Source organism: Phasianus colchicus, chromosome 29, assembly GCF_987193195.1.
Source record: "Phasianus colchicus chromosome 29, bPhaCol1.hap1.1, whole genome shotgun sequence".
NCBI classification, from domain to species: Eukaryota; Metazoa; Chordata; class Aves; order Galliformes; family Phasianidae; genus Phasianus; species Phasianus colchicus.
The window spans coordinates 3,655,565-3,676,971 of NC_143464.1; the positions used below are offsets into that span (position 1 = coordinate 3,655,565).

At 58.6% G+C, this 21,407-nt stretch overlaps 1 protein-coding gene across 12 annotated transcripts in view; it reads left to right on the forward strand.

Annotated features, from left to right (window-relative positions):
- Nucleotides 1-15,745, forward strand: part of LOC149914661 (methyl-CpG-binding domain protein 1-like) — a 72,048-nt gene extending 56,303 nt beyond the window's left edge. For 8 of the 12 annotated variants that reach the window (XM_090126785.1, XM_090126793.1, XM_090126794.1 and 5 more), the window contains 4 exons: nucleotides 3,717-3,791; nucleotides 3,894-3,977; nucleotides 8,372-8,458; nucleotides 13,869-15,744. In XM_090126785.1, coding sequence (XP_089982911.1) covers nucleotides 3,717-3,791; nucleotides 3,894-3,977; nucleotides 8,372-8,458; nucleotides 13,869-14,042 — 420 coding nt within the window. In that variant the 3' untranslated portion in view covers nucleotides 14,043-15,744. Of the gene's footprint in view, nucleotides 1-3,716; nucleotides 3,792-3,893; nucleotides 3,978-8,371; nucleotides 8,459-13,868 lie in introns of all 12 variants that reach the window. The other 4 variants (XM_090126789.1, XM_090126788.1, XM_090126786.1 and 1 more) reach the window with 2 other exon arrangements.
- The last annotated feature ends 5,662 nt before the right edge of the window (nucleotides 15,746-21,407 follow it).

Here is a 21,407-nt window from a genome sequence, read left to right on the forward strand (position 1 = left end):
GACCCCCCCCCTTATTAAGGACCCCCCCCCATTTTGGCCCCCCCCCTCCATATTAAAACCCCATTGGACCCCCCCCATTTTGGGGACCCCCCCCCATTTTGGCACCCCCCCCATTTTGGGACCCCCCCCCATGTGGGACCCCCCCCCATTTTGGGACCCCCCCATATTGAGACCCCCCCCCATATAAAGACCCCATTGGAGCCCCCCCCCCCATTTTGGGACCCCCCCCATTTTGGGGAGCCCCCCTCACTTTGGGACCCCCCCCATTTTAAGACCCCCCCCCCATTTTAGGCCCCCCCCCAATAATCGGACCCCCCCCCATTTTGGGACCCCGCCCCCCATATTGAGACCCCCCCCCATTTTGGGACCCCCCCCCCATATTAAAACCTTGTTGGACCCCCCCATTTTGGGGACCCCCGCCCCATTTTGGGACCCCCTTCCGTTTTGGGACCCCCCCATGTGGGACCCCCCCCATTTTGAGACCCCCCCCAAATTGAGACCCCCCCCCATATTTAGACCCCATTGGAGCCCCCCCATCATTTTGGGACCCCCCCCCTTATTAAGGACCCCCCCCATTTTGGCACCCCCCCCATTTTGGGACCCCCCCCCATGTGGGACCCCCCCCCATTTTGGGACCCCCCCATATTGAGACCCCCCCCCTTTTTGGGACCCCCCCCCATATTGAGACCCCCCCCATTTTGGGGACCCCCCCCCATATTAAAACACCATTGCGACCCCCCCCCATTTTGGGACTCCCCCCCCCATTTGCCCCCCCCTCCCAATTTTGGGACCCCCCCCATATTGAGACCCCCCCCCATATTAAGACCCCATTGGAGCCCCCCCCCTCATTTTGGAACCCCCCCATTTTTGGACCCCCCCCCCCCCAATTTTGGGACCTCCCCCCCCTCATATTAAGACCCCCCCCATTTTGGGACGCCCCCCATATTGTGACCCCCCCCCCCATATTAAGACCCCATTGGAGCCCCCCCCCCCCATTTTGGGACCCCCCCCCATTTTGGGGACCCCCCCCCCCACTTTAAGACCCCCCCCATATTGAGACCCCATTGAAACCCCCCCATTTTGAGACCCCCCCCCTATTAAGACCCCCCCCTTTGCACCCCCCCCCCAAATTGAGACCCCCCCCATATTAAGACCTCATTGGAGCCCCCCCCCCAATTTTGGGACCCCCCCCCCCCCCCATATTGAGACCCCCCCCCATTTTGGGACCCCCCCCATTTTAAGACTCATTGGGACCCCCCCTATTTTGGGACCCCCCCCATTTGCCCCCCCCTCCCAATTTTGGGACCCCCCCCCATGTGGGACCCCCCCCCTCATTTTGGGACCCCCCCCCAAATTGAACCCCCCCCCCCATATTAAGACCCCATTGGAGCCCCCTCCCAATTTTGGGACCCCCCCCATTTTGGGACCCCCCCATGTGCGACCCCCCCCCCAAATTGAGACCCCCCCCCCATATTAAGACCACCCCCCCATTTTGGGACCCCCCCCATATTAAGATCCCCCCATTTTGGGACCCCCCCCCCATTTTGGGACCCCCCCCCCCGTTGGGGACCCCCCCAAATTGAACCCCCCCCCCCATATTAAGACCCCATTGGAGCCCCCCCCATTTTGGGACCCCCCCCATTTGCCCCCCCCCATTTTGGGACCCCCCCCATATTAAGACCCCATTGGGACCCCCCCCCATTTTGGGACCCCCCCCCCATATTGAGACCCCCCCCCCCATTTTGGGACCCCCCCCCCATATTAAAACCTTGTTGGACCCCCCCCCATTTTGGGGACCCCCCCCCCATATTAAAACCCCATTGCGAGCCCCCCCCCCATTTTGGGACCCCCCCCATTTTAAGGCTCATTGGGACCCCCCTTATTTTGGGACCCCCCCCATTTGCCCCCCCCTCCCAATTTTGGGACCCCCCCCCATGTGGGCCCCCCCCCCTCATTTTGGGACCCCCCCCCAAATTGAACCCCCCCCCCCCATATTAAGACCCCATTGGAGCCCCCTCCCAATTTTGGGACCCCCCCCATTTTGGGACCCCCCCATGTGCGACCCCCCCCCAAATTGAGACCCCCCCCCCATATTAAGACCACCCCCCCATTTTGGGACCCCCCCCATATTAAGATCCCCCCATTTTGGGACCCCCCCCCATTTTGGGACCCCCCCCCCGTTGGGGACCCCCCCAAATTGAAACCCCCCCCCCATATTAAGACCCCATTGGAGCCCCCCCCATTTTGGGACCCCCCCCCCCATTTTGGGACCCCCTCCCCCATATTAAGACCCCATTGGGACCCCCCCACATTTTGGGACCCCCCCCCCATATTGAGACCCCCCCCCCCATTTTGGGACCCCCCCCCCATTTTGGGACCCCCTCCCCCATATTAAGACCCCATTGGGACCCCCCCCCATTTTGGGACCCCCCCCCCATATTGAGACCCCCCCCCCCATTTTGGGACCCCCCCCCCATATTAAAACCTTGTTGGACCCCCCCATTTTGGGGACCCCCCCCCCATTTTGGGACCCCCTTCCGTTTTGGGACCCCCCCATGTGGAACCCCCCCCATTTTGAGACCCCCCCCAAATTGAGACCCCCCCCCATATTTAGACCCCATTGGAGCCCCCCCATCATTTTGGGACCCCCCCCCTTATTAAGGACCCCCCCCATTTTGGCACCCCCCCCATTTTGGGACCCCCCCCCATGTGGGACCCCCCCCCATTTTGGGACCCCCCCATATTGAGACCCCCCCCCTTTTTGGGACCCCCCCCCATATTGAGACCCCCCCCATTTTGGGACCCCCCCCCATATTAAAACCTTGTTGGACCCCCCCCATTTTGGGGACCCCCCCCATTTTGGGACCCCCCCCCGTTTTGGGACACCCCCCCCATTTGCCCCCCCCCCCCCAATTCTGGGCCCCCCCCCCCATTTTGAGACCCCCCCCATATTAAGACCTCATTGGAGCCCCCCCCAATTTTGGGACCCTTCCATTTTTGGACCCCCCCCCCAATTTTGGGACCCCCCCCATATCGAGACCCCCCCCCATATAAAGACCCCATTGGACCCCCCCCCCCATTTTGGGACCCCCCCCATATTAAGGACCCCCCCTCATATTAAGACCCCCACCCCAATTTTGGGACCCCTCCCCATTTTGGCTCCCCCCCCATTTTGGGACCCCCCCCATTTTGGGGACCCCCCCCATTTTGGGACCCCCCCCATATTAAGACCCCATTGGAGCCCCTCCCCCATTTTGGGACCCCCCCCATATTAAAACCCCATTGAGACCCCCCCCATTTTGGGACCCCCCCCTCATATTAAGACCCCCACCCCATTTTGGGACCCCCCCCATATTGAGACCCCCCCCCATATTAAGACCCCCCCCCATTTTGGAACCCCCCCCCCATATAAAGACCCCCCCCCATGTGGGACCCCCCCCCATATTGAGACCCCCCCCCAATTTTGAGACCCCCCCCCAATTTTGAGACCCCCCCCCAATTTTGGGACCCCCCCCATTTTGAGACCCCCCCATTAAACCCCCCCCCCCCCCCATATTAAAACCCCACTGCAACCCCCCCCCCCAAATTTTCAGATCCTCCCATATTACAACCACCCCCCCCCCCCTAATTACCCCCCCCCTAATTACCCCCCCCCACTAATTACCCCCCCCCACTAATTAACCCCCCCCCCCACTAATTAATCCCCCCCCCCAAAGCCCCCCCTTCAGCTCCTCATCGCTTCGGCCCCCCGCCCCAAACCGGAGCCTCGCCCCCCCAGCACCGAACACATGGTGAGCAGCGCCCCCCCCCCCCCTTAATTAATTAACAACTTCATTAACTAACGAAGCTCGTTAATTAGTTAATTACCCCCCCCCCCCCCCTGTTAATTAAAGGTACCCCGAGGGCTGGGGCTCCTCATCGCCGCCGCCCCAAAATTGAAACAGGAGCCGCCCCCCCCCTGCGCGTCGCTGGTGCCGGTAAGGGGGGGGGCGACCCTATAAGGGGGGGGGTGACCCTATAAGGGTGGGACTGACCCTATAAGGGTGGGTCTGGCCCTATAAGTGTGGCTCTGACCCTATAAGGGTGGGTCTGGCCCTATAAGTGGGGGTCTGACCCCATAAGAGTGGCTGTGACCCTATAAGGGTGGGTCTGGCCCTATAAGGGTGGGTTTGGCCCTATAAGGGTGGCTGTGACCCTGTAAGGGTGGGTCTGGCCCTATAAGGGTGGCTGTGACCCCATAAGGGTGGCTGTGACCCCATAAGTGTGGTTGTGACCCCATAAGTGGGGCTGTGACCCTATAAGAGTGGCTGTGACCCTATAAGTGGGGGTCAGACCCCATAAGAGTGGCTGTGACCCCATAAGTGTGGCTCTGACCCCATACATGTGGGACTGACCCTATAAGGGTGGGTCTGGCCCTATAAGTGTGGCTGTGACCCTATAAGTGTGGCTGTGACCCTATAAGTGGGGGGCTGACCCTATTAGGGTGGGTCTGGCCCTATAAGTGCGGGGCTGGCCCTATAAGTGCGGGTCTGGCCCTATAAGTGCGGGTCTGGCCCTATAAGGGTGGGTCTGACCCTATAAGGGTGGCTGTGACCCTATAAGGGTGGCTGTGACCCTATAAGGGTGGCTGTGACCCTATAAGGGTGGCTGTGACCCCATAAGTGGGGCTCTGACCCCATAAGAGTGGCTGTGATCCTATAAGGGTGGGTCGGACCCTATAAGTGTGGCTGTGACCCCATAAGTGTGGGGCGACCCTATAAGTGGGGCTCTGACCCTATAAGTGTGGCTCTGACCCCGTAAGTGTGGCTGTGGTCCTATAAGTGTGGGTCTGACCCTGTAAGAGTGGCTGTGACCCTATAAGTGTGGGGCGACCCTATAAGTGGGGGTCTGGCCCTATAAGGGTGGGTCTGGCCCTATAAGAGTGGTTGTGACCCTATAAGTGTGTGTCTGACCCTATTAGGGTGGGTCTGGCCCTATAAGTGGGGGTCTGGCCCTATAAGTGGGGGTCTGGCCCTATAAGTGGGGGTCTGGCCCTATAAGGGTGGGTCTGAACCTATAAGGGTGGGTCTGAACCTATAAGGGTGGGTCTGGCCCTATAAGTGGGGGTCTGGCCCCATAAGTGTGGCTGTGACCCTATATGTGTTGGTCTGACCCTATAAGTGGGGGGCTGACCCTATAAGGGTGGGTCTGGCCCTATAAGGGTGGGTCTGGCCCTATAAGGGTGGCTCTGACCCCATAAGTGTGGCTCTGACCCCATAAGTGTGGCTCTGACCCCATAAGGGTGGCTCTGACCCCATAAGTGTGGCTCTGACCCCATAAGGGTGGGTCTGACCCCATAAGGGTGGGTCTGGCCCTATAAGGGTGGGTCTGGCCCTATAACCATGGCTGTGACCCCATAAGTGGGGTGCTGACCCTATAAGGGGGGGGCTGACCCTATAAGTGCGGCTCTGACCCTATAAGTGCGGCTCTGACCCTATAAGTGTGGCTGTGACCCTATAAGTGGGGGGCTGACCCTATAAGGGTGGGTCTGGCCCTATAAGGGTGGGTCTGGCCCTATAAGGGTGGGTCTGGCCCTATAAGGGTGGGTCTGGCCCTATACATGTAGGACTGACCCTATAAGGGTGGCTGTGACCCTATAAGGGTGGCTGTGACCCTATAAGGGTGGGTCTGGCCCTATAAGGGTGGCTGTGATCCTATAAGGGTGGGTCTGACCCCATAAGTGGGGCTCTGACCCCATAAGAGTGGCTGTGACCCTATATGTGTGGGTCTGACCCTATAAGTGGGGCTCTGACCCCATAAGAGTGGCTATGACCCTATATGTGTGGGTCTGACCCTATAAGTGGGGGGCTGACCCTATAAGGGTGGGTCTGACCCTATAAGTGTGGCTCTGACCCCATACATGTGGGACTGACCCTATAAGGGTGGGTCTGACCCTATAAGGGTGGGTCTGACCCTATAAGGGTGGGTCTGACCCTATAAGGGTGGCTGTAATCCTATAAGGGTGGCTGTGATCCTATAAGGGTGGCTGTGATCCTATAAGGGTGGCTGTGACCCTATTAGGGTGGGTGTGACCCTATAAGTGGGGGGCTGACCCTATAAGAGTGGCTCTGACCCTATAAGTGTGGCTGTGACCCTATAAGTGTGGGTCTGACCCCATAAGTGTGGCTGTGACCCTATAAGTGGGGGGCTGACCCTATAAGAGTGGCTCTGACCCTATAAGTGTGGCTCTGATCCTGTAAGTGTGGCTGTGACCCCATAAGTGTGTGTCTGGCCCTATAAGTGGGGGTCTGGCCCTATAAGGGTGGGTCTGGCCCTATAAGGGTGGGTCTGGCCCTATAAGGGTGGGTCTGGCCCTATAAGTGGGGGTCTGGCCCTATAAGGGTGGCTATGATCCTATAAGGGTGGGTCTGACCCTATAAGTGGGGGTCTGGCCCTATAAGGGGGGGGCTGACCCCATAAGAGTGGCTGTGACCCTATATGTGTGGGTCTGACCCTATAAGTGGGGGGCTGACCCTATAAGTGGGGGTCTGGCCCTATAAGGGTGGCTGTGACCATATAAGGGTGGGTCTGGCCCTATAAGTGGGGGTCTGACCCCATAAGTGTGGCTGTGACCCTATATGTGTTGGTCTGACCCTATAAGTGGGGGGCTGACCCTATAAGGGTGGGTCTGGCCCTATAAGGGTGGGTCTGACCCTATAAGGGTGGGTCTGGCCCTATAAGGGTGGGTCTGGCCCTATAAGGGTGGGTCTGGCCCTATAAGGGTGGGTCTGGCCCTATAAGGGTGGGTCTGGCCCTATAAGGGTGGGTCTGGCCCTATAAGTGGGGGTCTGGCTCTATAAGGGTGGGTCTGGCCCTATAAGGGTGGCTCTGACCCCATAAGTGTGGCTGTGATCCTATAAGTGTGGCTGTGATCCTATAAGTGTGGCTGTGACCCTATAACCATGGCTGTGACCCTATAAGTGTGGCTGTGACCCTATAAGTGTGGCTGTGACCCTATAAGGGTGGGTCTGATCCTATAAGGGTGGGTCTGACCCTATAAGGGTGGGTCTGGCCCTATAAGTGTGGCTCTGACCCTATAAGTGGGGGTCTGGCCCTATAAGGGTGGCTGTGACCCTATAAGGGTGGCTGTGACCCTATAAGGGTGGGTCTGGCCCTATAAGGGTGGGTCTGGCCCTATAAGTGCGGGGCTGACCCTATAAGGGCGGGTCTGACCCTATAAGGGCGGGTTTGGCCCTATAAGGGTGGCTGTGGCCCTATAAGGGTGGCTGTGGCCCTATAAGGGTGGCTGTGGCCCTATAAGGGTGGCTGTGGCCCTATAAGGGTGGCTGTGACCCCATAAGTGGGGCTGTGACCCTATAAGAGTGGCTGTGACCCTATAAGTGGGGGTCAGACCCCATAAGAGTGGCTGTGACCCCATAAGTGTGGCTCTGACCCCATACATGTGGGACTGACCCTATAAGGGTGGGTCTGACCCTATAAGAGTGGCTGTGACCCCATAAGTGTGGCTGTGACCCCATAAGTGTGGCTCTGACCCTATAAGAGTGGCTCTGACCCCATAAGTGTGGCTCTGACCCTATAAGTGTGGCTCTGACCCTATAACCATGGCTGTGACCCTATAAGGGTGGGTCTGACCCTATAAGAGTGGCTGTGACCCCATAAGTGTGGCTGTGACCCCATAAGTGTGGCTCTGACCCTATAAGAGTGGCTCTGACCCCATAAGTGTGGCTCTGACCCTATAAGTGTGGCTCTGACCCTATAACCATGGCTGTGACCCTATAAGTGGGGGTCTGACCCTATAAGAGCGGCTGTGACCCTATAACTGTGTGTCTGACCCTATTAGGGTGGGTTTGGCCCTATAAGTGGGCGTCTGGCCCTATAAGGGTGGGTCTGACCCTATAAGTGGGGGTCTGACCCTATAAGTGTGGGTCTGACCCTATAAGTGGGGGTCTGACCCTATAAGTGGGGGTCAGACCCCATAAGAGTGGCTCTGACCCCATAAGTGTGGGTCTGACCCCATACATGTGGGACTGCCCCTAGAAGTGTGGGTTTGGCCCTATAAGGGTGGGTCTGGCCCTATAAGTGTGGGTCTGACCCTATAAGGGTGGGTCTGGCCCTATAAGTGCGGGTCTGACCCTATAAGAGTGGTTGTGACCCCATAAGTGTGGGTCTGGCCCTACAAGTGTGGGTCTGATCCTATAAGGGTGGGTCTGGCCCCATAAGTGTGGCTGTGACCCCATAAGTGTGGCTGTGACCCCATAAGTGGGGGTCTGACCCTATAAGTGTGGCTCTGACCCCATACATGACCCCATAACCGCGACCCCGACCCCATAACGGCGTCGCTGCCCCCATCACTTTTGGGGTCGCCCCTCAGGTTCCCCCCTTGCTGCCCCCCGCCGACCTGGTGGTGCTGGACGAGAGCGAGGAGGAGCGCGATGAGGACGAAGGGCGCCCCCGTGTGGTCAGTGGCGGAACTGCAGCCTGGGGGGTCTATGGGGTTTTTTTGGGGGGGCTTATGGGGTTTTGGGGTGTCTATGGGGTTTTTGGGGGAGCTTGAGGGGTCTATGGGGTTTTGGGGGGGCTTTGGGGTTTTGTGGTGTCTATGGGGTTTTTTTGGGGGGGCTTTGGGGTTTTGGGGGGTCTATGGGGTTTTTTTGGGGGGACTTATGGGGTTTTTGGGGTTTCGGGGGGGTCTATGGGGTTTTTTGGGGGGGCCTTATGGGGTTTTGGGGGTTTTGGGTGGTCTATGGGGTTTTTTGGGGGGGCTTATGGGGTTTTTGGGGTTTCGGGGGGGTCTATGGGGTTTTTTGGGGGGGCTTATGGGGTTTTTGGGGTTTTGGGGGGTCTATGGGGTTTTTTGGGGGGGGCTTATAGGGTTTTTGGGGCTTTATGGGGTTTTTAGGGGGGCTTATGGGGTCTAAGGGGTTTTTTGGGGGGGGACTTTGGGGTTTTGGGGGTCTATGGGGTTTTTGGGGGGGGCTTTGGGTTTTGGGGGTCTATGGGGTTTTTGGGGGGGGCTTATGGGGTTTTGGGGGTCTATGGGGTTTTTGGGGGGGGCTTTGGGGTTTTGGGGGGTCTATGGGGTTTTTGGGGGGGGCTTTGGGGTTTTGGGGGGGTCTATGGGGTTTTTTTGGGGGGGCTTTGGGATTTTGTGGGGTCTATGGGGTTTTTGGGGGGGCTTATGGGGTTTTGGGGGGGGCTTTGGGTTTTGGGGTGTCTATGGGGTTTTTTGGGGGGGCTTATGGGGTTTTTGGGGTTTTGGGGGGTCTATGGGGTTTTTAGGGGGGCTTATAGGGTTTTTGGGGTTTTATGGGGTTTCTAGGGGGGCTTATGGGGTCTATGGGGTTTTTGGGGGGGTTTATGGGGTCTATGGGGTTTTTGAGGGGGCTTTGGGGTTTTTGGGGGTCTATGGGGTTTTTGGGGGGGTTTGGGGGTCTAGGGGATTTGGGGGGGCTTTGGGGTTTTGGTGAGTCTATGGGGTTTTTTTGGGGGGCTTTGGGGTTTTGGGGGTTTTGGGGGGTCTATGGGGTTTTTTTGGGGGGGAGGGGGGGGCTTATGGGGTTTTTGGGGTTTTGGGGGGGTCTATGGGGTTTTTTGGGGGGGGGCTTATGGGGTTTTTGGGGTTTTGGGGGGTCTATGGGGTTTTTTGGGGGGCTTTGGGGTTTTTGGGGGTCTTTGGGGTTTTTTGGGGGGCTTATAGGGTTTTTGGGGTTTTATGGGGTTTTTTGGGGGGCTTATGGGGTCTATGGGGTTTTTGGGGGGGTTTATGGGGTCTATGGGGTTTTTGAGGGGGCTTTGGGGTTTTTGGGTGGGGCTTTGGGGTTTTTGGGGGTCTATGGGGTTTTTGGGGGGGTTTGGGGGGTCTATGGGATTTGGGGGGGCTTTGGGGTTTTGGGGAGTCTATGGGGTTTTTGGGGGTATCTATGGGGTTTTTTGGGGGGGGATTCAGGGGTCTATGGGATTTGGGGGGGTCCATGGGGTTTTTGGTGGTCTATGGGGTTTTTTGGGGGGTTTATGGGGTTGTGGGGGTCTATGGGGTTTTTGGGGTTTCGGGGGGGTCTATCGGGTTTTTTTGGGGGGGCTTTGGGATCTTGGGGGGTCTATGGGGTTTTTTGGGGGGGGGCTTTGGGGTTTTGGGGGGTCTATGGGGTTTCTGGGGGGGCTTATAGGGTTTTTGGGGTTTTATGGGGTTTCTAGGGGGGCTTATGGGGTCTATGGGGTTTTTAGGGGGGCTTTGGGGTTTTTGGGGGTCTATGGGGTTTTTAGGGGGGCTTAAAGGGGTTTTTGGGGTTTTATGGGGTTTCTAGGGGGGCTTATGGGGTCTATGGGGTTTTTGGGGGGGCTTATGGGGTTTTTAGGGGGTCTATGGGGTTTCTGGGGGGGCTTATAGGGTTTTGGGGGTCTATGGGGTTTTTGGGGGGTCTATGGGATTTAGGGGGTCTATGGGGTTTTTGGGGGGGCTTATGGGGTTTTGGGGGTCTATGGGTTTTTTTGGGGGGGGCTTATAGGGTTTTGGGGGCTTTATGGGGTTTCTAGGGGGGCTTATGGGGTCTATGGGGTTTTTTGGGGGGGGCTTTGGGATTTGGGGGGGGCTATGGGGGTTTTTGGGGGGGGCTTTGGAATCTTGGGGGGTCTATGGGGGTTTTCGGGGGGGTCTATGGGGTTTTTGGGGGTCTATGGGGTTTTTGGGGGGGGGCTTATGGGGTTTTGGGGGTCTGTGGGGTTATTTGGGGGGCGGCTTATGGGGTTTGGGGGATTTTGGGGGGTCTATGGGGTTTTGAGGGGTATCTATGGGGTTTTTTGGGGGGGGGGGCTTTGGGATCTTGGGGGGTCTATGGGGTTTTTTGGGGGGCTTTTAGGTTTTGGGGGTCTATGGGGTTTCTGGGGGGGGTTATTCGGTTTTCGGGGATCTATGGGGTTTTTTTGGGGGGGCTTATGGGGTTTTGGGGGTCTGGGGTTTTTTGGGGGGCTTATGGGGTTTTGTGGGGTCTGTGGGGTTTTTGTGGGGGCTTATAGGGTTTTTGGGGCTTTATGGGGTTTTTAGGGGGGCTTTTGGGGTCTATGAGGTTTTTGGGGGGGCATTGGGGTCTATGAGGTTTTTGGGGGGGCTTTGGGGTTTTTGGGGGGGGCTTTGGGATCTTGGGGGGTCTATGGGGTTTTTAGGGGGGCTTATGGGGTCTGTGGGGTTTTTGGGGGAGCTTTGGGATCTTGGGGGCTCTATGGGGTTTTTTGGGGGGTTATGGGTTTAAGGGGGGGTCTATGGGGTCTATGGGATTTTGGGGGGGGTCTCTATGGGGGTCTGTGGATTTGGGATCCCTATGGGGGGTTCTCTATGGGGGCGGTCTCTGAGGGGGGGTCTCTATGGGGGGTCTCTATGGGGGTCTCTATGGGGGTCTATGGGTTGGGGGTCTCTTATGGGTCTCTGTGGGGGGGGGTCTCTATAGGGGGGGGGGTTTGTATGGGGGTCTATGGATTTGGGGTCCCTATGGGGGGGTCTCTATGGTGGGGGTCCCTATGGGGGTCTGTGGATTTGGGGTCCCTATGGGGGTCTCTATGGGGTCTCTGTGGGGGGGGGTCCCTATGGGGGGGGTCTCTATGGGGGCGGTCTCTTGGGGGGGGGTCTCTATGGGGGTCTATGGATTTGGGGTCTCTATGGGGGTCTCTATGGGGGTCTGTGGGTTGGGGGTCTCTATGGGGGTCTCTATGGGGGTGGGGTGGGGTCTCTATGGGGGGGGTCTCTATGGGGGTCCTTGGATTTGGGGTCTCTATGGGGGTCTATGGGTTGGGGGTCTCTATGAGGGGGGTCTCTATGGGGGTCTGTGGATTTGGGGTCCCTATGGGGGTCTGTATGGGGGTCTATGGGTTGGGGGTCTCTATGAGGGGGGTCTCTATGGGGGTCTATGGATTTGGGGTCTCTACGGGGGTCTCTATGGGGGTCTGTGGATTTAGGGTCTCTATAGGGGGGGTCTTTATGGGGGTCTGTGGTTTTGGGGTCTCTATGGGGGTCTCTATGGGGGTCTCTGGGTTGGGGGTCTCTATAGGGGGGGTCTCTATGGGGGTCTCTATGGGGGTCTCTATGGGGGTCTCTATGGGGTCTCTATGGGGGTCTGTGGATTTGGGGTCTCCATGGGGGTCTCTATGGGGGGGTGTCTCTATGGGGGTCCATGGATTTGGGGTCTCTATGGGGGTCTCTATGGGGGTCTGTGGATTTGGGGTCCCTATGGGGGTCTCTATGGGGGTCTCTGGGCTGGGAGTCTCTATGAGGGGGGGGGGGTCTGCATGGTGGGGGTCTCTATGGGGGTGGGGGGGGGTCTGAATGGGGGTCTGTGGATTTGGGGTCTCTATGGGGGTCCCTATGGGTTGGGGGTCTCTATGAGGGGGGTCTTTATGGGGGTCTATGGATTTGGGGTCCCTATGGGGGTCTCTATGGGGTCTCTGTGGGGGGGGTCCCTATCGGGGGGTCTCTATGGGGGCGGTCTCTGGGGGGGGGTCTCTGTGGGGGTCTGTATGGGGGTCTGTGGGTTGGGGGTCCCTATGGGGGTCTCTATGGGGGTCTATGGGCTGGGGGTCTCTATAGGGGGGGGGGTCTGCATGGTGGGGGTCTCTATGGGGGTCTGTGGGGTTTTGGGGTCTCTATAGGGGGGGTCTCTATGGGGGTCTATGGGTTGGGGGTCTCTATGAGGGGGGTCTCTATGGGGGTCTGTGGATTTGGGGTCCCTATGGGGGTCTCTTTTGGGGTCTCTGGGCTGGGAGTCTCTATGAGGGGGGGGGGTCTGCATGGTGGGGGTCCCTATGGGGGTCTGTGGATTTGGGGTCTCTATGGGGGTCTCTATGGAGGTCTCTGGGTTGGGGGTCTCTGTGGGGGGGGTCCCTATAGGGGGGGTCTCTATGGGGGTCTATGGATTTGGGGTCCCTATGGGGGTCTCGATGAGGGTCTCTATGGGGGTCCCTATGGGTTGGGGGTCTCTATGAGGGGGGTCTCTATGGGGGTCTGTGGATTTGGGGTCCCTATGGGGGTCTCTATGGGGGGGGGTCTCTATGGTGGGGGTCCCTATGGGGGTCTGTGGATTTGGGGTCCCTATGGGGGTCTGTATGGGGGTCTATGGGTTGGGGGTCTCTATGGGGGGGGTCTTTATGGTGGTCTGTGGATTTGGGGTCTCTACGGGGGTCTCTATGGGGGTCTGTGGATTTAGGGTCTCTATAGGGGGGGTCTCTGTGGGGGTCTGTGGATTTGGGGTCCCTATGGGGGTCTCTATGGGGGTCTCTGGGTTGGGGGTCTCTATAGGGGGGGTTGCTATGGGGGTCTCTATGGGGGTCTGTGGATTTGGGGTCTCTATAGGGGGGGTCTCTATGGGGGTCTATGGGTTGGGGGTCTCTATGGGGGTCTCTATGGGTGTCTGTGGATTTAGGGTCTCTATAGGGGGGGGTCTTTATGGGGGTCTCTGGGTTGGGGGTCTCTATGGGTTCCCTATGGGTTGGGGGTCTCTATGAGGGGGGTCTCTATGGGGGTCTGTGGATTTGGGGTCCCTATGGGGGTCTCTATGGGGGTCTCTGGGTTGGGGGTCTCTATAGGGGGGGTTTCTATGGGGGTCTCTATGGGGGTCTCTATGGTGGGGGGCTCTATGGGGGTCTGTGGATTTGGGGTCCCTATGGGGGGGGGGGGGGTCTCTATGGTGGGGGTCTCTATGGGGGTCTTTATGGGTGTGTGTGTGGGGGGGGGGTGGGGGGTGGTCTCCCCCTTTCTATATACTGCTGACATCCCTCAGCATCAATTCCCAATGTACTGACGCGCCCCCCCCCCCCCCTTTCATTTTTCTTTTCTCTTCTCCCCCCCACCCCCCCCCCCAACCTCCCCCCTACCCAAAAACCAGCCTCTCCCTTTCCCCCCTTCCCCCCATGGCCCAATTCCTTCCTTTCCGACCTTTCCCAAACCCCCCTCCCAGCCCACTGGCGTCTCCTCGCCCCCCCCCTCAAACCATCCATCCCACCTCCTCCCACCCCCCCCCACTGCCCCCCTTACCCGAGGACCCCCCCACTCCGTTTAATGCAACGTTCCCCCCGTTCCCCTATGGCCGCCGCCGTCGTCCTTTTAGGGCCAGCTTTATCATTTAGGGTCGTTTTGGCTGAACGTCGTCCCGTCCCCCCAGGGCATCAATTATTAGCAAGGAGAAGATTAAGGGGGGTCGATGATTTGGTGGAACTTTTATGTGATTTAGAAGCTTACGGTTCTTGTCCAGGACCACCTGGTGGGTCACCGGGACCCCAATGTCACGTTTTGAGTCCTCCTGGGGGGAGGTGTGATGTTTGTAAGGCTCAGGGGGAGGGGAGGGGGGGGAGAATCCTTCGTTTGTGGGGTGAGGAGGTGGCAAATTGGGGTCTGGGGGGGTCTGATGGGGTCTGAGAGCCTCTTTATAGGGGGTAGGGGGAGCAGAAATGAGGTCTGGGGGGTCAATTGGGGTCTGGGGGGGTCAGATGGGATCTGGGAGCCTCTATATAGGGGGTAGGGGGTCCGAAATGGGGTCTGGGGTCCCCCTTATGTGGGGTAGGGGGTCCAAAAATGGGGTCTGGGGGGGTCAGATGGGGTCTGGGAGGCTCTAAATAGGGGGTAGGGGGTCCAGAAATGGGGTCTGGGGGGGTCTGGGAGCCTCTATGTAGGGGGTAGGGGGTCCAAAATGGGGGTCTGGGGGGTCAATTGGGGTCTGGGGGGGTCAGATGGGGTCTGGGAGCCTCTTTATAGGGGGTAGGGGGAGCAGAAATGGGGTCTGGGGGGGTCAGATGGGGTCTGGGGTCTCCCTTATGTGGGGTAGGGGGAGCAGAAATGGGGGTCTGGGGGGGTCAATTGGGGTCTGGGGGGGTCAGTTGGGGTCTGGGAGCCTCTATGTAGGGGGTAGGGGGTCCCAAATGGGGTCTGGGGTCCCCCTTATGTGGGGTAGGGGGTCCAAAAATGGGGTCTGGGGGGGTCAGATGGGGTTCAGGACCACCTGGTGGGTCACCGGGACCCCAATGTCACGTTTTGAGTCCTCCTGGGGGGAGGTGTGATGTTTGTAAGGCTCAGGGGGAGGGGAGGGGGGGGGAGAATCCTTCGTTTGTGGGGTGAGGAGGTGGCAAATTTGGGTCTGGGGGGGTCTGATGGGGTCTGGGGTCTCCCTTATGTGGGGTAGGGGGAGCAGAAATGGGGGTCTGGGGGGTCAATTGGGGTCTGGGGGGGTCAGATGGGGTCTGGGAGGCTCTATGTAGGGGGTAGGGGGTCCCAAATGGGGTCTGGGGTCCCCCTTATGTGGGGTAGGGGGTCCAAAAATGGGGTCTGGGGGGGTCAGATGGGGTCTGGGGTCCCCCTTATGTGGGGTAAGGGGAGCAGAAATGGGGTCTGGGGGCTCAGATGGGGTCGGGGAGCTTCTATATAGGGGGTAGGGGGTCCAGAAATGGGGGTCTGGGGGGTCAATTGGGGTCTGAGGGGGTCATTTAGGGTCTGGGGTCCCCCTTATGTGGGGTAGGGGGAGCAGAAATGGGGTCAGATGGGGTCTGGGAGCCTCTATGTAGGGGGTAGGGGGAGCAGAAATGGGGGTCTGGGGGGTCAATTGGGGTCTGGGGGGGTCAGATGGGGTCTGGGAGCCTCTATGTAGGGGGTAGGGGGTCCAAAATGGGGTCTGGGGTCCCCCTTATGTGGGGAAGGGGGAGCAGAAATGGGGTCTGGGGGCTCAGATGGGGTCTGGGAGCTTCTATGTAGGGGGTAGGGGGGTCCAAAATGGGGTCTGGGGGGGTCAGATGGGGTCTGGGGGGCTCTATGCAGGGGGTAGGGGGTCCAAAATGGGGTCTGGGGGGGTCATTTGGGGTCTGAGACCCCCCCCCCCATTATATGGGATGACTGGGGTCTGGGGGGGGTGGGGGTCGTTTGGGTTTTGGGGATAGGGAGACCCCAAATTGGGGTCTAAGGGGGGGGGTGGGGGGGGGTCTATGGGGTTTTCTTGGGGTCTGGGCCCCTCCCCCCCAAATTTAGGACCACCCCCCACCCCCACCCCAACGTGGGCTCAACCCCCCCCACATCGAGGCTCACACCTGCCCCCCCCCCACCCCAAATTTCGGGACCCCCCCCCCCCATTTAAGAGCTTCTATTTTTTGACACTGGAACCGCCTCCCCCCTCCGAGAGAAAAAAAAGGGGACGCGGCCCCTTTAAGCCCTTTCCCCCCTTCCTTTCCCTAAGCCCCGCCCACTCCCCCTCCACAAGCCCCGCCCGCTCCCCTCCACAAGCCCCGCCCACTTCTCCAAGCCCCGCCCCCCACGCAGCTGCAATAAGCCCCGCCCCCCCACCCCACCAAATCCTGACCATCCTCAATTTTTTGGGGGGTGAAAAATCGCGATATTTGGGGGGGGGGGGTGATGAGAAAACGGGTCCTGGGTGGGGGGGGGGGAGGGGGGAGGAAAACCGAGGGGTGGGCGGGGCTTAAAGGGGAGCGAAGCCCCGCCCCCTCCCCTCCCCCGCCCTCAGGGAAAGATTTCGCGCCAAGCCATAGCCCCGCCCCCTTCGCGAGGCCACGCCCCCCTCCCCACGTGTTTCCCCCTCCCTGACGCCCAGCCGGAAACGGAAGTCGGTTTTCTCCCCCCCCCAACCGGAAACGGAAGAAGATTTTTTGTTTTTTCCACCCCTGTCTTTTCCTTTACCCCTCCCCCCCCCTCCCCCACCCCCTTTCCTTTCCCTTCCCCCCCCCCCCCCCGCCCCCAACCAATCTATTTTTTTTAATGTATGAATAAAAGTTTTAAGGAGGAAAACGTTTAAAATAAGAAGGAGAAGGAAAAAAAACCCGAAATTTAATGCGATTCTGGGGGGGGGGGGTTGGGAAATGGGGGGGGGGGGGGGAAGGGGGGCAAAGCGTCCGTGTTATGAAGCCCCACAAACTTGTGACGTCATAATGGGGTCTGTGACGTCATCATGGGGTCTGTGATGTCATAATGAGTATTTTGATGTCATCACGGGGCTCTGTGACGTCATAATGGGGTCTGTGATGTTATAATGGGATCTGTGATGTCATAATAGGGGTCTGTGATGTCATAATTGGGCTCTGTGACGTCATCATGGGGCTTTGCGATGTCATAATAGGCATTGTGACGTCACAATGGGGCTGTGTGACGTCATAATGGGCTCTGTGACGTCGCAATGGAGCTTTGTGACGTCATAATGGGCTCTGTGACGTCACAGAGCCCCATTGTGACGTCACACATCCCGTTACGATGTCACAGATCCCAGTTATGACGTCACAGAGCCCCATTATGACGTCACAATACTCATTATGACGTCAGAGCCCTATTATGACGCCACACAGCGCCACATGGGACAATGGGGGTCTGGGGGGGTCAGATGGGGTCTGGGAGCCTCTAAATAGATGGTAGGGGGTCCAAAATGGGGGTCTGGGGGGGTCAGATGGGGTTCAGGACCACCTGGTGGGTCACCGGGACCCCAATGTCACGTTTTGAGTCCTCCTGGGGGGAGGTGTGATGTTTGTAAGGCTCAGGGGGAGGGGAGGGGGGGGGAGAATCCTTCGTTTGTGGGGTGAGGAGGTGGCAAATTTGGGTCTGGGGGGTTCTGATGGGGTCAGTTGGGGTCTGGGAGGCTCTAAATAGGGGGTAGGGGGTCCAGAAATGGGGTCTGGGGGGGTCTGGGGGGGTCAGATGGGGTCTGGGGTCTCCCTTATGTGGGGTAGGGGGAGCAGAAATGGGGTCTGGGGGGGTCTGGGAGCCTCTATGTAGGGGGTAAGGGGTCCAAAATGGGGGTCTGGGGGGTCAATTGGGGTCTGGGGGGGTCAGATGGGGTCTGGGAGCTTCTATATAGGGGGTAGGGGGAGCAGAAATGGGGTCTGGGGGAGTCTGGGGGGGTCAGATGGGGTCTGGGAGGCTCTTTATAGGGGGTAGGGGGAGCAGAAATGGGGTCTGGGGGGGTCAGTTGGGGTCTGGGAGCCTCTATGTAGGGGGTAGGGGGTCCCAAATGGGGTCTGGGGTCCCCCTTATGTGGGGTAGGGGGAGCAGAAATGGGGTCTGGGGGGGTCAGTTGGGGTCTGGGAGGCTCTTTATAGGGGGTAGGGGGTCCAGAAATGGGGTCTGGGGGGGTCAGATGGGGTCTGAGAGCCTCTATGTAGGGGGTAGGGGGTCCAGAATTGGGGTCTGGGGGGGTCTGGGAGCCTCTATGTAGGGGGTAGGGGGTCCAAAATGGGGGTCTGGGGGGTCAATTGGGGTCTGGGGGGGTCAGATGGGGTCTGAGAGCCTCTTTATAGGGGGTAGGGGGAGCAGAAATGGGGTCTGGGGGGGTCAGATGGGGTCTGGGGTCTCCCTTATGTGGGGTAGGGGGAGCAGAAATGGGGTCTGGGGGGTCAATTGGGGTCTGGGGGGGTCAGTTGGGGTCTGGGAGCCTCTATGTATGGGGGAAGGGGGTCCCAAATGGGGTCTGGGGTCCCCCTTATGTGGGGTAGGGGGTAAAAAATGGGGTCTGGGGGGGTCAGATGGGGTCTGGGTGGCTCTATGCAGGGGGTAGGGGGTCCAGAAATGGGGTCTGGGGGCTCAGATGGGGTCTGGGAGCTTCTATATAGGGGGTAGGGGGAGCAGAAATGGGGTCTGGGGGAGTCTGGGGGGGTCAGATGGGGTCTGGGGTCTCCCTTATGTGGGGTAGGGGGAGCAGAAATGGGGTCTGGGGGCTCAGATGGGGTCTGGGAGGCTCTTTATAGGGGGTAGGGGGTCCAGAAATGGGGTCTGGGGGGGTCAGATGGGGTCTGAGAGCCTCTATGTAGGGGGTAGGGGGTCCAGAATTGGGGTCTGGGGGGGTCTGGGAGCCTCTATGTAGGGGGTAGGGGGTCCAAAATGGGGGTCTGGGGGGTCAATTGGGGTCTGGGGGGGTCAGTTGGGGTCTGAGACCCCCCCCCATTATATAGGATGACTGTGGTCTGGGGGGGGGGGGGTCGTTTGGGTTTTGGGGATAGGGAGACCCCAAATTGGGGTCTAAGGGGGGGGGTGTGGGGGGGTCTATGGGGTTTTCTTGGGGTCTGGGCCCCTCCCCCCCAAATTTAGGACCACCCCCCACCCCCACCCCAACGTGGGCTCAACCCCTCCCACATCGAGGCTCACACCTGCCCCCCCCCCACCCCAAATTTCGGGACCCCCCCCCCCCATTTAAGAGCTTCTATTTTTTGACACTGGAACCGCCTCCCCCCAAGAGAAAAAAAAGGGGACGCGGCCCCTTTAAGCCCTTTCCCCCCTTCCTTTCCCTAAGCCCCGCCCACTCCCCCTCCACAAGCCCCGCCCACTCCCCTCCACAAGCCCCGCCCGCTCCCCTCCACAAGCCCCGCCCACTTCTCCAAGCCCCGCCCCCCACGCAGCTGCAATAAGCCCCGCCCCCCCACCCCACCAAATCCTGACCATCCTCAATTTTTTGGGGGGTGAAAAATCGCGATATTTGGGGGGGGGGGGTGATGAGAAAACGGGTCCTGGGTGGGGGGGGGGGAGGGGGGAGGAAAACCGAGGGGTGGGCGGGGCTTAAAGGGGAGCGAAGCCCCGCCCCCTCCCCTCCCCCGCCCTCAGGGAAAGATTTCGCGCCAAGCCATAGCCCCGCCCCCTTCGCGAGGCCACGCCCCCCTCCCCACGTGTTTCCCCCTCCCTGACGCCCAGCCGGAAACGGAAGTCGGTTTTTCCCCTCCCCCCAACCGGAAACGGAAGAAGATTTTTTGTTTTTTCCACCCCTGTCTTTTCCTTTACCCCCCCCCCCTCCCCCACCCCCTTTCCTTTCCCTTCCCCCCCCCCCCCGCCCCCAACCAATCTATTTTTTTTAATGTATGAATAAAAGTTTTAAGGAGGAAAACGTTTAAAAGAAGAAGGAGAAGGAAAAAAAACCCGATTTTTAATGCGATTCTGGGGGGGGGGGGGGTTGGGGAACAGGGGGGGGGGGGGAAGGGGGACAAAGCGTCCGTGCTGGGAAGCCCCACAAACTTGTGACGTCATAATGGGGGTCTGTGACGTCATAATTGGGCTCTGTGACGTCATCATGGGGTCGGTGATGTCATAATGGGGCTTTGTGATGTCATAATAGGGATTGTGACGTCACAACTGGGCTCTGTGACGTCATAACTGCGCTCTGTGACGTCATAATGGGGGGTCTGTGACGTCGTAATGGGATCTGTGACGTCATACTGGGCTCTGTGACGTCATAATGGGGAGCTCTGACGTCACAACTGGGATCTGTGCTGTCATAATGGGGGTCTGTGACGTCATAATGGGGGTCTGTAATGTCATAATGGGGGTCTGTGACGTCATAATGGGCTCTGTGACATCATAATGGAGATCTGTGACGTCATAATGGGATCTGTGATGTCATAATGGGGCGCTGTGACATCATAACTTCGATCTGTGATGTCATAATGGGGGCAGCGACGTCATAATAGGGGTCTGTGACGTCATAATGGGTATTGTGATGTCATAATAGGGGCCTGTGACGTCATAATAGGGATTGTGATGTCACAACTGGGCTCTGTGACGTCATAACTGGGCTCTGTGACGTCATAATGGGGCTCTGTGCCGTCATCATGGGGTTCTGTGACGTCATAATGGGCTCTGTGACGTCATAATGGGGCTCTGTGACGTCATCATGGGGCATTGGGATGTCATAATGGGGCTCTGTGATGTCATAATTGGGCTCTGTGACGTCATACTGTGGGTCTGTGGCGTCATAATTGGGATCTGTGATGTCACAATGGGGCTCTGTGACGTCATAATGGGGGTCTGTGACGTCGCAATGGAGCTTTGTGACGTCATCATGGGGGTCTGTGACGTCATCATGGGGCATTGGGATGTCATAATGTGGCTCTGTGATGTCATAATAGGGATTGTGACGTCATAATGGGGTCTGTGGCGTCATAACTGGGCTCTGTGACATCATAACTGGGATCTGTGACGTCACAATGGGGCTCTGTGACGTCATATTGGGCTCTGTGACGGCATAATGGGGAGCTCTGACGTCACAACTGGGATCTGTGATGTCATAATGGGGGTCTGTGATGTCACAATGGGGGTCAGTAATGTCATAATGGGGGTCTGTGACGTCATAATTGGGCTCTGTGACGTCATAATGGGGTCTATGATGCCATAATAGGCATTGTGCCGTCACAATGGGGCTGTGTGACGTCATAATGGGGCTCAGTGACGTCATAATGGGTATTGTGACGTCATAATGGGCGTTGTGTGACGTCACAATGGGCTCTATGACATCATAATGGGGCTCTGTGACGTCATAATGGGGCTCTGTGACGTCGCAATTGAGCTTTGTGACGTCATAATGGGGGTCTGTGACGTCATCATGGGGGTCTGTGACGTCACCATGGGCATTGGGATGACATAATGTGGCTCTGTGATGTCATAATAGGGATTGTGACGTCAT